Here is a 16,969-nt window from a genome sequence, read left to right on the forward strand (position 1 = left end):
CAGCAGTAGCAGTTGCAGTGGCCTTAGCAGGCTGAGCTATATTGGCAGCTCGCTCCCGAGTCTGCCTACCCATTAAAGTCCCAACCTCCTTAAGTGCCCTTAAAATTCCGTTCACTCTCGGATCTTCCATAACTCTAGCTCGTGCACCCAATCGGCCTTCCTGCACCCCTTCCTACTCCCTTTCCTTGGCTACTCATTTTCACGGATTTCTATCACTCCGCTACTGCTATAATTGCACTCACGAATTAGAGACCTAGACCAACTATACCAGTCTAGTCCTAAGCAGTGAATCATAACGATAATTCACTTAGCAGGTAATCAATCATTACAACGCGAGGTCACAATCAATAGGTTTCGTGTACTTACCTCAAGTCCTGACACACCTACATTTCAACCGTTATAGCACTCAATTTGCCCATCAATCATAACAAACAATCCGGAGATACGCGTAGCGCTAAACACACCTACTACTCACTATGGTCTCCCTAGTTATCTACCCCAAGGTCATCGCTCCTTATCACTCTAGGCTTCGACTAACTTGGATCAAGCTGACCTTGCTCTGATACCAAATCAATAGGGATGTCACGCCCCGAACCCCAACGAGCGCGTGAAACCCCTAAATCAATCGAATTAATGTGACGTCCCGGGAGCGTCGCCAACCCAAACCAACACATCAAAGTTCAAACACGGCGGAAATGATGACATACACAACCGAACAATGATCAAGAAGGGTAACAGGGAGGGATAATTAAACAAACAACCAACTACTTCATTACACCCACTATAATTACAATATTTATTACAAACCATCGCAACCATCAAACCTCCACACTGACAACCGCCAATATCAAAATGGACTAGTGGCTTCGGGTAGACAAACACTTACACCAAAAAGGGTGTCTCTCAAAAACAAACGGGTCCAACACCTAGCTTCTAACTAATCCTAGAGGGGGTCCACTCAGAGTCAGTCTGATACTCCGAGGACTCAGACTCAGTATCGATCTCAATTGGGTTATCTTCATCTCCCGACTCCAATGGGACCTCAATTGGCTCCTCTTCTTCAGACTCCTCCTCCGGTTCTTCTTCGGGTTCCTCTTCGGACTCCATTTCCATGGGCTCTTCATTTGAGGCTAAATCCATCGGAATCGGCTCTTGATACGGCATTTCGAGCTCTGGCTGAGGATCGGCCTCAATAGGTGTAGACTCTACGGGTGTGAGTGAAGGGGCCGACTGCTCATAACCAATACCTGTGCTAGTCACCTCACCATCAAGGGGAGGAATGGCCGCTGGATCCCAGTCCCCAACTGCATCAAAAGGGGCATCGAAACCTCGAACTGTGTAACATCCTCAATTTCAGTCTCTGGGAAATGGCTATGGTTTAAGTTTGGTAGTTTTTCAATTGGAACCAATTTTTACTCTTGTTCTGGAAAACCCAATTTCGGATCCTTTGTACCCCTTCGTTTTGTTATTTTTGTGGAGACTTTTGTGATCCGAATTTCCAAACACTTCCTTCTTGAAAGTTTCTCCAAACATCTTGAAGTTTTACATACTTTAATTTCAGAATTTTTGGACTTGATATGAGTAGTATGACAGCCTAATTTCCAGACCATGTAAAACTGCCCAGAATGGGTATTTCGGTGATGTTCACCCTTTCTTTATTTTCTACAAGCTTTTCTGGGACGATTTTTGAAAAGTTTCCTTCACAAAAGTTGTTGAGAACTTCTTTTTTTATAACGTATATAAATTTGGGAATTTTTCGAGATGATTTGGATTCTGGAAAGAGCTTACTTTGAGAAACAAGAATTCTGTTCCAGCGAACTGTTTTTAGTCTATCTTTGAGCTACTAAAAAATGTGTTTACAGAAAGATTCAGATTTCGTGTTTTGCATGAAAAATGTTTTTCAAGGCCTTATTTATGACATATTCAAATTTGAGAATTTTCGGAGTCAATTTACTATGTTTTCAAGTCCGATTTCATGAACAGTGCAAAATTGTCCGGTTTTGTCAGATATCAAAGATTCATCAATTTCTATATGAGAATGTTGGAATCTCGACTTGATGTCTTCTGGTGATTTAATGTGCACATTATGACCTTTCAAATGAGCGATGCTAAGCTTTAATTGGAGAGTTCTAGAAAATCAAAGCTTAGAAAATAAGTTGGAGAATTCTACAGAAAGTCAAAACTTGGGGAGCAAGTTTGACTAGGAGGATTCTAGAAAGTCCAAGCTTGGTGAGCAAGTTGGAGAGCAACTTGGTGAGCAAGTTTGGGTTGTCTATAAATAGACTTAGTCCCCCTTCTTCTTACGCCAAACACCACCGCCATCTCCTTCTCTCCTTTGCTTTCTCGCTTTCTTGTTTTGTTGTTTCTTGGCCGAGAAGCCTCACGCCCAAAGAAGCCACCGACTCTCCCGTTTTTCTTGTCTCTTGGCCAAACAAGGACTCCCACGCCCACATACACACACAACCGGCCCTTGCTTCTCCTTGTTCAAGCCTAAGAAGCCACGGTTCGGCCTTGGTGTGCCTTGTAGAGTTCGGCCAAGCAAGGAGAGAAGCCCAAAAATTTCACAAGACACCCGAGTCCACCCGTCTCTAACTCGTTCTCTAGTTCTTGTTTTAGTTGTTGGGTAAGTAAACTTCCTAATATCGGGAAAGGAAGTTGTGATGCGTTGTGACATGGTTTGCTTAGACCGTTTCTCGGTTATTTGGTTGGTCATAGTTGGTTCATTCCCTTGATTTGACCATGTTTCATGTTTGATGTTTGTCTTGAAATAGAACCGAGATTTGGCTTGTAAAGTGCACATGTTGTAGTCATACGTGGTGTTCTCTTGTATGAACTTTGCTATTGATCTGCCATTGATGCGGGTGCGGTAAGAGCCGACTTATGTTGATAGCGATCCCATCGTCCTTGCTTGATATTAGTAGGTTAACTTGCTGAGACTCCCTGACTCATCCCCCGTTATTTCCTTTTCAGGTCCGAAGAATGGCATCTCCCTCGACCCGGTTCGGCAACCCTGTGGAAATGAGAGTCGAAGTGCTCACCGTAATAGATGCCTGAGAAGGCCGAGCCTACCGCCGGATCATGACGTATGTGATGGTCAATGAGGGCCTAACGGACTTGGTGCCTCATCCGTACGTAGCATGACATGACTACACTGACGGAGACTGGGTTGGACCCCTACGTGGGTTCAATGGATCTTTTTACGGCGCGGGTAAGCCGGCTCTGGGGCATGCAACTAGTGGGGTGTAGATCGGCCATGAGGACGGGAAGCGGGGAGGAGATGTGGATGGAGTTAGAAGCGAGAAAATGAAGTAGAGGGGATAGGATCACCTAAGCTGAGTTTTGCTATTCATAGTCGGCTAGGAACGGATGAGCTTCTAGAATATGCGTGTGAAATATGTGTTGTTTGCCATGGCCCTAAGGGCTTGTTAAAATATGTTTGCATGCACTGTAAACATAAGCTTTGCTCATGATGCTGCTTGTCTAAATTCCGCTGTTGTTCTGAATGTGATTGTCCCGAAATTATGCTTCCGCTTGTGTGTAAAGAAAGATAACAATGAACGGGACGTCACGTTAATGACCCCGAGGTGGGGGCGTTACAAACTGGTCCAAACTCGTCTAATCCATCTCGGAAGGTCCAAGTAGTGTAACTATGAGACTGCCACTCCTGAACACCTATGTCTACCCGAACCACACTAGTGTGTTTAATCCAAGTATACTGGTCATCTATAGGGTACTCTACTGACGCGTGGCCTAATTGCATCAGTATACCAAAATGCTGCGGCGGCGAATTGTTCATGGTCCAGGTCTGGGGTCTGAAATGGTTTTAAATAAAACCATGAGAACACTTCTCAGCAAGTGAATACCCTAGACCTTACCTAGGCTAACACGTACCTCCGGACCAGTTCAAACACTCAGATCATAAAATCAGCATGCCATAAAATCGCAGGCACAAACATCTCTCCTTGTTACACACGCAACCTTACATGCGATTTCAAACATAACTTTTAGAAATCGACATAATAAAGCACTTATCAATACCAATCAATCAATATTCGTACCAAAGTTCGTATAACAATCTGATTACTTTCAATTATCAATACATATATCGCGTTCACCATCACAATCGAGCATACCTGTCCAACTCATTTCTGACCCGCGTAAACACGCCTCAGGTCCAATCCTTCCACAGCTCGCGTAAACACATCTCGAGCTAAAAAACGATCAATCAATCTCGACTCGCGTCAACACGCCTCAGGTCTACTGCACAACCCGCGTAAAAACGCCTCAGGCTAATAGTCTTCCGGTAAAATCGGGCAACGTCCCGCGTAACATGCCTCAGGACGGGTTCCATTCCCTGCATAAACACACCTCAGGGATTAGGTGATCATACGTACACATATTTTCCATTTATTATTTAGACCCTGCGTAAAAACGCCTTAGGGTGTTTAATGTTCGTGCAACACATCAAGCACCTGATCACATATCAATCTCATACAACCAATTTGCACACGTCACCCAAGATATTCAAGCTACCAACGAGCCACATTAACTCACAATTTCACCACTTCAACTTGCACGAGCACAATTAATACAATTTTCGCATTTTGCACCATATTTCATCAATCAAGAATGGTCGCACTTACGCCATCAACCCCGATTCACTATGCAATGCATTTCACACATATTCACGCATTCAATCTAACCACGCTAAGCACATCAATTCAGCCACGCCACATAAATCACCAAAACATCACCTTTGAGCTCATTTTCCATGCTATGCTCATTACAATCGTTTCTAATCAATCCAATGATCAAATCAACCTATTCTAATCTCGATTTAACCTCTAAAAATATCACAATTTCACCTAAACATCACAGCCAACTCAGTCCGCTAACTTACCTTCGAACAACACCAAAATTTCACCAAATCGCGCCCAAACTAACCCGAATTTACCCATTATCCTAAGCGGGGTTTAGGATATCACTTACACGAGGTCCTACGCGAGATCAAGCACTCAAAGACGGTTGAACGAGAAGAAAACAGCAGCGGCGGCAGCTCCGAACAAAGAAGAGCACCGGCGGCTCACGATGGCTCTCGGCGGCTACGGACAGAACGGCGGTGGCGACGGGTGGATGGTGGCGGTGGTTGGCATGGCCAGCTGGCCACAAGCACAGCAAGGAGAGGGGGAGGGTGGCTCGGCCAAGAAGAGAGGGAGAGAGAGGGAGGCGTGAGAAGTGAGGGGGAGAGAGAGAAAAAGAAATAAAAAGCTAGTCAAAGTCTACCCCAAGCAAAATTACCATCTCGCCCTCCTCTCAACTTTTCATCCAATGGCCACAATTCAATCTTATCTTAAAATCGACGACCAAGATCAACTCTCACAAAAAATATCCAAGGGTAAAACGGGAATTAAACAAAAAGGGTAGGGGCAAAATTGTCCAAACATTGTGACTTCTAAAGTGGGAGTGAAATGTCCAATATACCCTTCCACTTTTATACTTAACCTTCACAAAGTCCCAGGGGCAAAACGGTCATTTTCCACTTCCAGTCAAAATTTCGATTTTCTGACGAATCTGAACAAATCCGAAGCTAGCCACGCTAATAATAACGTCGTCCAATTAATTGTCATGACTTTTGAAATTTTCGATACCCAAACTCGGTCTCTAATTAATGGCTAAATCCAAATAAACGCGACTTGAGCGTATCTCAAACTAACGGGCGGCTTTCGGGAAAATTCGTATATTCGACCCGTGGTCGATACTCAATCGAGTCACGTTTAAGTAGACTTGAACCATGGTGACCTCGATTGTCATGTAATTGCAACGATCAATCACTAGTTCCTAAGAACGCGATCGTTCAGAATAAGTTTAGGGTCGTTCGCCAATATCATATTATGGCGAGACGGAATCACCCGCGTTCCACTTATATGATATTAGTAAATCGATCCATGACCATCCTTGGATCGGTCTATACTGGCCCAAAATATCACATCGACAATCCTTATGGTCGAAAGTCAGTCCATGATCAAGTTCTTTGGTCGCACGAATCTAATTCCCTAATTAGCCTTTCCCTAATGGTTAGTATCCCAAGAATGATCAGTTCTGGGTGAGATTTACTACAAGTGCATTAATGAAATCATGCATTTTATAGATCCGAAGTGGGTTGAAATTCGGAATGTCACAACCACTGATTCAGTTATTATTGTCATATTCGGACCCCTTCTATTTAGATGTGATGAATCAGCTTAATGATGTCCAAATAATGCAAATCAAGTGTTCTTAGAAAGCTTAGATCATGAGAATTAAAAGTCAAGAAGACCATTTTGCCGAATTCTAGCCCAATTTTTCCAAAAATTAAAGTTTAGTTTCGAATGACAAATTGGACCCGGTTCTATTGGGGATTTTAAAATAAAGGCGGGAAAAATAACAAACATTATCCAAACCGCGTGAAAATTTTTAGAAAGTTAGGATTCCCTGTGTCTAATGACTTTCATATTTTGGGTTTTAGCTAAAAAGGCCTTTTTTTTATCCGGAATTTTTAGCAAATTAACCTCCAAAAAGTTGCTATTAGGTCCTCAAAATTTCTAGTTTACATAATGAGGCCCTAATGAAAAACTTTGAAGGTTTAAGTTTTTGTTAAAAAGGTCCCTAACTTTATGAAAATTGCAAAACCAATTCGGTCACTCAAACTGGAAATTTTTGGATCAAAACATAGAATCCGGATGTCTTCATCTAGGAGCAATCGGACCATTCAAATCAACATCAAATTGCATGAAATTTTGAGGATTTGTAGATCAGAGTGTGTTTCACAACTTTCATGAAGGAAGTTTTTCCAAATAATGACAAAAAAAATTTATAAAAATTGTGGAATATGCAAAGGTCAGTCTAAAACCGATTATCACATATTAGATGATGTGACTTCTAGCAACAATCGTGCATACCAAAACAGAATGGAATTTTCTGAAATTTTTATGCTAGATAGATCTAGATGTGTTATACGACTTTCCTGAGGAAGTTTCTTCAAAAAACGATCATAGAAAATCAGAAAAATCATAGCACAAAACAGCATTGATCAGGAAATCACCAGAACAGAATGTAAAGTCATTATTCTAGATTCTGATCCCAACATGCGAAGTGCTCTTCACCTAGCAAACGAAGTCCGATCTAAGCATATGACCTATCAAATCGAAGCTCAGAAGTATGGATCGAATCTCTAGTTGAACATTTTTTCAGATTTCGACATTTTCAAGCTTAAATCAGGATTGGAAGCATGCAGGTTTCTTAGTACACGATTTTACATAATAGGATTTAAGAGTGCCTATCTTGTTGAATGAAGTTAGTGAGCTCAACCAAGCTATTTTTGCCACCGATGAACTCTGGAATGGCACCATATATAGCTCCCGGTATCTATGTTATAACGTGATAAGATCGACGTAAGATAACGATCCGAGGAAGAAGAATGAACAAGAAGTAAAAACAAGCTTAAAATGGAACTCCGGTGGCTTTTCCGATGGAGGCCGGCCACCACAGTCTCAAGGAGCCTTCGGGGGACGTCGGGGGTGCAGTGGTCCTCCGGAGATCGGCCGGCAAGCGACCGGTGTGGGCGGTAGAGATCCCCGGCCGAGAGAGAGAGAGAGAGAGTTTAGTGAGAGAAAGTAGATATGAAAAATGAGCCCCCTTTGATTTTTGGAGGGAAAAACTTATATATCCTATCAAGTTTGAATGCCAGCCCTTGGGTTGATCAAATGGCCCAAATTGCTTCCTTAAAAGTTAAGGATATTCCTTAAGGGCTAATGATAGATGACATGGCACAATGAATGGCTATGATGCACTCTTAATGGATGGCCGTGATTGTTTGCTTAATCCCTAAGGATATTTGCTTATCTCTTAAGAAAATCGGTTAAAATTTGATTATAGTGACATTTTTGTAATTTCACTAAGGGTATTTTAGTAATTTTGGGCACAAAGGGACCGGCTGGCCTTGGCTGGTTGGAATGGACTGCCGGCTATAAGAATTTTGGTCGGGAAATGATCGGCCCGATTCAATTACGATCAAACCGAGTTGAACCGGTTAGACCGGTTTGACCCAGGTTCGACCAGGTTGAATCAGTTCGTTTCTTGACTCAATTTTGCTCCAATTTCATGCAATTTCATCCCTATCATAATTGATTGACCCAATTGAATTGAATTTGATTAAATTGGATTGAACCAATTTGATATACAAGTACAAATTAATCAATTTTAACTTGTTTGGCCCAATTGCTCTTCAATTTGAATTAAATTGCTTTGCCAAACTAGACTAATGAACTTAATTGAGGTCCAATTGGCCAAATTTAACTTCAATTCATCAAATTGGATGTTGGTCTAGATAGGGCCAAGTTGAATTGCACTAATTGGACTAATTACTCTTGGATTTCTCAATCATTGGATCACCAGATTAGTCAAATTGGCTCAAATTCATGTGAATTTTCCAAAATTGATTTTGGATTTGAGTTGCATATAAGAATATAGGCGCATGCATGTCTCAATTATGCAAATCATGAAGAACCGATCAGAATCCCTAATTAGGGCTCAAATTGGAGGTTTTCACCATTGGCTTGGAATTCTAAAATTGATTTGAAAATTGAATGCAATACGACCTCTAAATCAAATGTCGTGAGGAAATTATCCTAAAAAATGATTAGAAACGAAGTAATTTCATTTTTTGCCGATTTAAACCAAATTCCGCAAATTGGGGAAAAGTTGATTCTAAGTCGATTTTTGTAAAATTGATAATGCAAAAGTGAAATTAAGCTAAAAATGAGATGATTTAGGGGTTTTGATTTTTTTAAAATTTTTTTGGACAAAGTGTTCACCAAAAGTCAACATTCTAGTACTTATATACTAAAATGCCAATTAATTGGTCAAATTTTGAATTTCTTGAAAATTGATTGTGCAAAAGTGAAATTGACACTATTTTGGGTTTTTTCATGCAAAAATCAAAATTGGGCTTTTGGTTGACTTTTCGTTCAAAGTTTAACCAAAAGTCAACTCAAAAGTCAACGTTTTGATTTTTTGAAATTTAAATGGAAAAAGCTAGAAAATGAGTGGCTAATACTAATTCAAATGCTAAAATGACTATTTTTAATTGAGAATCGGGTTATGTCACGGTCATAAACCCCAATCTTAAGTTTTTACCTTTCAAAATACGTCGGCTAAAAATGAAGTGTTAACAACTAAAAAAGTAAGTCAAGAACACATGGTTTGGAAAAAAAAAAGGAAACAACAAGTCAAACTAATTGAGGCCTTTATAGCACTATAATTCCCTCCGAATCCCTGATTGTCACTCTTTTAATAATTGAGTTCAATCATATTATTAAATTGAATAACTTTGTGCTAACAATAACATAATTAGACTATTTGAAGGGTGGAATTTAGAAGGGGGTGAAAAAGTCAAGGACTTCATCGTCAAGGCCGTCGACATGATTAAGACATTGGTTGGAAAAAGAAAAGAGAGAAGCACAAAAAAAAGAGATTTTCGAGGAAACTGGGGCAAAAGAAAAATGGGATAATGATACAAATAGGTCATGAATTTTGACCCAATTTATAATGTGGTCCATAAATTTTTAATTTTTTTAATGTGATCCCTAAACTTTTGGTATATATTCAATTTGATCACTGAACAACATGAAAATATTCTATGTTGTCCTTCAATTAATTTAATATCAATAATAATATTGAACATTTTCATTGAATATGTACCGAAAGTTTAAAGACCACAATATTATACATTAGGCTAAAGTTTATAGACCACATTATACAATTAAAAGTTTAAGAACTATAATGGACATTAGATCAAAGTTCAGGATCATTTGTGTCTTTTTCCCAAAAAAGATAAAGCTGGGTTTGATTTTTTTGTTTATCCTAAGTCCGAGTTCTAGGGCTATTGACCGATGACCAGAGTGTCGAATCAATTCCCACAATGCAAAACCAGAAAGCGAATTTAAGGAGCTGCTCGATTTTCTGGGGGGCATGCTCGCTGAAGCTATTGCTTGACTTCCGCTGGTTCACAATTTCTAGTTCTCAGCATTCACACCGTGACAGGGACACCTCGTCGCCTGCTTACTCCGATGAGCTCGGGATGACGGAAAGGACAAATGATGTGAAAAGAACAGATTTGACGGCGTTTCTTGCCGGTGCGTGACGAAGACTATTCGTGAGTCGATGAGTTTGAATTCTCTCCGTCGACTCTGTCATCGGATGGTGGTCAAAAGTTTCGTAGCCATCTACGGACTTTTTGGTCTCTATTGACATAAAAGGCGCCATTTCTTTCTTTTGCGCATTCGATTTCTAGAAGGGAAAATAACATAAATGACTTATATAGTCTATGAATTTTTAGTTGTTCAATCCAATTTATAAAATTTAACCTAATATGTAATATCATCCCTAAACTTTTAATTTGTTCGATGTGGTCCTTGAATTCTTTGCATACTTGATTAGTGCAAAGACGCAATTGCATATTGGGTCAATGTTCAGGGTCTATTCGTGTCATTTTCCTTTTTAGAAACACTCTCATGCTCTATTGAGAGACTAAATTAGTTCGATGCTCGAACAATCTCAGATTTCATTTCAATTTGGCCATCGTTAAATTCGATTGCGCCGCAAATCGAATGCCTAACCCGATGACATGGAGGCATCAAAGTTCGTCATGACGACTCTGTCGATGAATTTGCCTAGGCTCTCTGTAGTCAATTTAATCCGTTGATACGGACGGCTCAAAATCGTCCACATGGTTCCGCATTTTAGTATATTATGTGAACCTAGGGAATGAGCAGGGTGGTTAAAAAATGCATTTTGCCATTCATTTTCTGTTCGATTTGTGATCGATGTAACTTATGGTGCTATGTCTTTGGTAATTAGCTGCACCGCCACATATCATAGTTGTGATTATAAGGTAATCGCATGGCTTAATCAACATTTAATTGAGAATTTGGACTAATCAATTGTCTTAAGCGAGGCAAGAGAGTTGTCACAACGTACCAAAGATGTATTCCGTCAACATACGGGCCAAAAGAAGAAGAAAAAGAAAAAGAAAAATACCATAAAGGTGCAAACAAGAAAGGCCCAAATACCAAGTTTTTTTTAATTCATCTATTGTTATGTTCTTTTTGCAAAATTTTCACCACTTTCTCATTTAAGCAAAACATCTCGTTCGTCCCAAATTACGCAGCCAGCAGAAAATAAATGACGACTGGTATTTTTTAAAGAAGAGGTGATTTTCAAGCAGCTGGATGTTTTCGGACAATCCAAACCCGAAGTAGCAATTTAGTAGGGTGCGTTCGTTTAGCGGACAATGAGTGATTTAGAAAACATTTTCTGAAAAATGATCGCTTATATCGTTTAGAAAAATAACTGAATGGAAAATTTTTATCGCCCGCAAAAATAGTTAGGTATAGATTATCATCGATGATGAAAATATTTTCTGTTGAGTAATTTTTCTAAACGATATAAGTAATCATTTTTCGAATAATATTTTCCAAATCACTTATTTTTCGCAAAACGAACACACCCTTAGTTTGCTCCGAACGGCACGCTACCTTGGACTGGGGCCCATTGACTAGTCCATTTGGGGGAAAGGAATGCCAGAGCAGAAAGTCCAACTTGCCTCTTTATTATTATGTTCAGCCTACGCGTACGGTCGAGTGTTAGAGTATTCATGCAGTAAACAACTCTTCATCAATAGTTATAGTTTTTTAGAATAGTTAGTTGTGATCTCACAAAATTTTACAAAAAGAACTACAAAGTTAGGGCAAACTTACTAGGAACCCTAATTGATGTATAATTATGATGTTTCGATTCAATCTTGTGATGTCATTCTCTCTATAGTTTGTGTTGCTTGAAATTATCTTGGGATGCATGAATAATTTCTCTTTAATGGAACCGCGGAATTGAACAATATTTCTCTCTATATTTGAAAAATATTTTATATAGGAACCCTTAGTTTGCTCCGAACGGCACGCTACCCTGGACTTGGGGCCCATTGACTAGTCCATTTGGGGGAAAGGAATGCCTGAGCAGAAAGTCCTGCTTGCCTCTTTATTACTATGTTCGGCCTACGTGTACAGTCGAGCGTTAGAGTATTCATGCGGTAAACAACTCTTCATCAATAGCTTTAATTTTTTAGAATAGTTAATTGTGACATCACAAAATTTTACAAAAAGAACTACCAAGTTGGGGCAAACTTACTAGGAACCCTATTTGATGTATAAGTCTGATGTTTCGATTCAATCTTGTGGTGTCATTCTCTCTATAGTTTGTGTTGCTTGAAATTATCTTGGGATACATGAATAATTTCTCTTTAATGGAACTGCGGAATTCAACAATATTTGATTATCTGGAGTTGAACCCTAAATGATGAAGGAGAAGTAAATCAAGGAACGTGGGGTTGGGTTGGGGTGTAGAGTGGGTGCTTGTGGAGGAGGCTCTTGGGGGGCTTTGTGGCCAATTGGGTTGTGGTGGAGGTCGAGAGGGTCGAGGGTGGCGGTGGTGGCGGTGGTTGTGGTGGTGATGGGTTTGGGGAAGAGCAGAAAATGGGAGAGTGGAGTGGCGATGCTCTTATTGCTGATGAAGAGTGGGAGCTTTTTCTGAATCAGTGTTAATGCTCCCACTGATCATATTTGTTCTTTTATTCTTTTGGATTTGACACGTGGAGATTGCGGTAGGATGTAATTGGCTGGTGAGGGATTGCGCGGATTATTTGGATGGTCGAAAACTTAAAACTAGACAGTCAAGGGACTCTCTTTTTCCTTTTTTTAGGAGGCTCTCCAAGTGAGAGAAAGTATTTTATGAATGAAAAAATAACATAAATGGTCTTTGAAATTTGATTTGATGTGCAATGTTATTCTTGGACTTTTAATTTGTTCAATATAATCCAACTATTAGTAAATGTTCAATCTAGTCCGTAAACTATATAAAAATGTTCGCCGTCTTTCTATTATTTCAAATGAACAGTATCTACCGATGTATCTTCCAACTCATTAAGTTTGAAAGGTGGATATAAAAAAAAATTTACATATGTATTATCCAAATAAAATATTCATATTAAATTAGGATATAATTTATTCATTTTTGAAGTAAATCTCATCAAGTATGACAGCTCCCTCGTCCCACATATTGGAAAATGTTGTGCGCCTGGGTGACCCCAAGAAAACGAGTGTGGTGATTGGAACACGAGACTTGAACGAGAAGGAAACAACCCGCCTTTCGGGTAAGGTAGGGCACGCCATGAACGTTCATTTTCAATTCTTCTGCGAAAAAGAAGCCAATTGGGTAGTCTCTGTTGACCACGGAACGTGGAAATTGGACTGATTCGTCTTTGCTAAACCCGGCATCGGGGAGAGCAACTTTAAAACTTTGGTTCTTGATCAATTTGTTTACCTCGCCCTCCAGAAGGCGCTTATTTTCTTACTCCTCTCTCAAGTTGAAAGAAAATCCGTGGCCGTCTTTGAATTACTCTTATTGTACTTGCGTTCTTTCCAAGTTCAAGAAAAAATGATTATCGATGCATCAAGAAGTATTTGCTTAGCTTTCTGGATTTCATGCCTGATCCTCTTCATCCCAGGCACTCCTGTCAGTGCACAGACATATCTTCAAGAGAAGTGCGCAGATAGGGGCAACTACGCTGCTTATAGCAAGTTTCAGGACAACCTACATCGCCTCCTCTCCGGGGGGCTTGACAACAAAGGACCCATTTACGGTTTCTACAACACGACGGAAGGTGAAGATCCGGACAAAGTTTATGGTCTCTTCCTCTGCAGGTAAATCACATCCGAAAGATACCAGAAATTTCAATTTTAGAGACTACTAATGCAACTTTACCTCTTTAGAGGGGATGTTGCCGCCAATATCTGTCAGTCTTGCATCGGTGCAGCTACCAGCCTCATCATAGAAAGATGTCCAGGACAGAAAGAGGCGATCATATGGTACGACGAGTGTCTCGTGCGCTACTCTTACAGATCGTTCTTCTCCGTCATGGAGACAATGCCGGTTCTTTTCATTGTCAACCCTCCAGACGTTTCAGTTACCTTCAACGCGTTCAACAATGAGAAGGACTTTGTGGCGGAAGTAACGGGCTTGGCGAGGAACGTGACAGACTTGGCGATCTCCTCAGAAAGCTTATACGCGACCATAAACATTAATGTCTCAAATTCAGTGACCCTACATGAGCTTGCACAGTGCACCCCTGACATATCAAAGTCAGATTGTAAGAGTTGCTTGTTTACTGCTATCAAACAATTTCCTACCGTTCTTAATTATAAAAGTGGAGGTGCGAGAATTCTTCAACAAAGTTGTAATGTACGGTACGAACTGTATCGTTTTAATGGGGAACCTGGAGGACAAGCGCCAGCACCTTCTCCAACCGACAAAACTAGCACTAAAGGTATGGGTTATATAATACTCAAAATGTGCACTCAATTTGGCATGGTAAGCGTATAACGGTATCATTCCATTGCTTCTCATTCTCAATATAAGCTGTTTTGTGTATCATATTGCACTTGATTTGCTTTCACGATCTAAACTATGATCATACTCTCTTGCTTTCACAGAGTTCTTGGTACTATTTACAATTGGTGAAAAAAAAATCTGCAGATTTGTGGTATGTTTAGATGTAAGGAATTTCTCTGTCTTGACAGGGGTCAAACGAGCTCCGTGGATTGCAATTGTTAGCTCAGTAATTGGATCGTGTTTAGTAATAAGTATCGTGGGTTCGTGCATTTTTTTGAAGAGGAGAAAGAGATTGAAGAAAGGTATAAGTAAATTCATCTTGCTTGCCATTGGAATGACCATCTTCTAACCTTTACCTTACGAGAGTAAGCTCTTGGATCTCAGAGAAGGAAAACAGCCAAGAGGTTCAGTTACTTCATCTGAGACGAGAGATTGGAGAAGAATTTTCAAAGGAAAACTCTCGAGGAGGAAAGCCGGTGGCTTCTCAAGAACTATCTTTGATACGATTAGACATCATACGGGCGGCCACAGGAAACTTCTCCAATGAATGTAAACTTGGGGAAGGCGGGTTTGGCCCTGTGTACAAGGTAAGCATTCTAGTGACTCAACACCAATTTATGGGAAAATTGGGAAAATCTTCTAATGGTAGCAAACTGGCAGAGTTGTTATCCATAACATGAACTGAATCGAATTTGATTATCATTAGCAATTCTCACATAGGGATTTGACAACCGACTTTACGCCGTTTTAGGGCACAATGGCAGATGGAAAAGAAATTGCAGTTAAGAGGCTTTCAAGAACCTCGGGCCAAGGACTTATCGAGTTGAAGAATGAAGTCATCTTGATTGCCAGACTACAACATAGGAACCTCGTCCGATTATTGGGATGCTGCTTGGAAGAACAAGAAAAACTCTTGATATATGAATACATGCCCAACAAAAGCCTGGATGTCTTCCTTTTTGGTTTGAACTTTAGCCTATGCTATGAATTTTTTACCTAGTTAATTTTAGTTTTATGAAGTTGAGTTTCAACCGAGTCTCTCATTGTCGACAGATTCGAATATGGGACATAGTTAATTTTAGTTTCATAAAGTTGAGTTTCATCTGAGTTTCTCATCATCGACAGATTCAAATATGGGGCAATCTCTAGATTGGAAGATGCGCGTGAATATCGCTTGTGGAATAGCTCGAGGACTTCTATATCTACATGAGGATTCTCGCCTGAGAATTATCCACAGGGATATGAAAGCTAGCAATATTTTGCTAGATGGAGAGATGAATCCAAAGATATCGGATTTCGGAATGGCAAGGATCTTCGGTGTAAATCAAGATAAGGCCAACACAAACAGGGTTGTCGGAACCTAGTAAGTGCTTTAATATCATTCTTTGTCCGTTACATGTTCGAATGATTCACTAGGCCAACTAACGACTTTGATGATCAGCTCAACAACACCAGAACGGGCACATTCATATTTTAGAAGTTTCATATAGAAAATTACTTTTCTTTGTTCCTTATTTCCAACTAATTGCTCTTCATCACATAATTCTGGTTAGTGGATACATGGCACCGGAGTATGCAATGGTAGGACTCTTTTCTGTAAAATCAGACGTCTTCAGTTTTGGAGTTCTCTTACTAGAGATAATAAGTGGGCAAAAGAACAACGGTTTTCATCTCCAAGAGCACTGTGAAAGCCTTCTCACTTTTGTATGTTCCTAGTCACCATCCCATTGTAATATGATATCCAAAAATTTCGTGCGGCTGTCCTTGCTTATTTTCCTTGCTAAATAACAGGCATGGAAGTTGTGGTCCGAAGGTCGAGGGTTGGAACTTGTTGATCCGTTAATCAAAGAGTCATGTGATGGAGTTGAAGTGCTAAAATGCATCCACATCGGTCTATTGTGCGTTCAAGAAGACCCAGTGGATCGACCGGCTATGTCACTCGTGGTTCATATTCTAGGAGGCGATACTATCACACTCAACCCACCATCGCAGCCTGCATTCTCAGTTGGAAGAGATGCGAAAAAACCTAGTCAAGAAACCTTCACCATTAATGGTGTAAGTGTTTCAGATGTTTTGCCTAGGTGACCAAGTATCATTAGCTCGCCTTCAATTGATTTCTCTTTTATACAATGGAAATGCAGTTCGAGATAGTTATGATATTTATTTTTATTCTCCATATCTTTTTAGGACTGGGCATATATCTCCCTTATTGTGCATATTATTAATTAGTTGTCATATATTTATGTCATGCTACCTTGTATAGTTATCATGTAAAGCCGGCTTTTGTTCTCTTCTTTATACATACAAAAATATACAGAAACTAAACCATTCTCTCTTCTGCATATATCTTATCTTAGTATTAGAGCTAGACGATCTTGAGCAAATTTTGAGTTGGTTGAATGCGATTCTGTTGACACTTAATTTTTGGTCCATCTTTTAAATTTACATAAAAATCACAAAATTAGGATTAGGAACCTTGGCCAGGCTT

At 40.0% G+C, this 16,969-nt stretch overlaps 1 protein-coding gene across 1 annotated transcript; it reads left to right on the forward strand.

Moving 5' to 3' along the window:
• Positions 1-13,344: 13,344 nt before the first annotated feature.
• Positions 13,345-16,756, forward strand: LOC115663529 (cysteine-rich receptor-like protein kinase 15; the record flags this gene model as incomplete). Its single annotated transcript, XM_056302606.1, has 8 exons — positions 13,345-13,793; positions 13,863-14,416; positions 14,670-14,783; positions 14,866-15,068; positions 15,233-15,443; positions 15,607-15,844; positions 16,035-16,185; positions 16,273-16,756. Coding segments are annotated over 8 exons (2,214 nt in total), but the record flags the coding sequence as incomplete, so codon positions are not given.
• Positions 16,757-16,969: the final 213 nt, after the last annotated feature.

Source organism: Syzygium oleosum, unplaced genomic scaffold (assembly GCF_021117445.2).
Source record: "Syzygium oleosum isolate NSW1041296 unplaced genomic scaffold, Sole_v2.1 Sole_v2.24, whole genome shotgun sequence".
NCBI lineage: Eukaryota > Viridiplantae > Streptophyta > Magnoliopsida > Myrtales > Myrtaceae > Syzygium > Syzygium oleosum.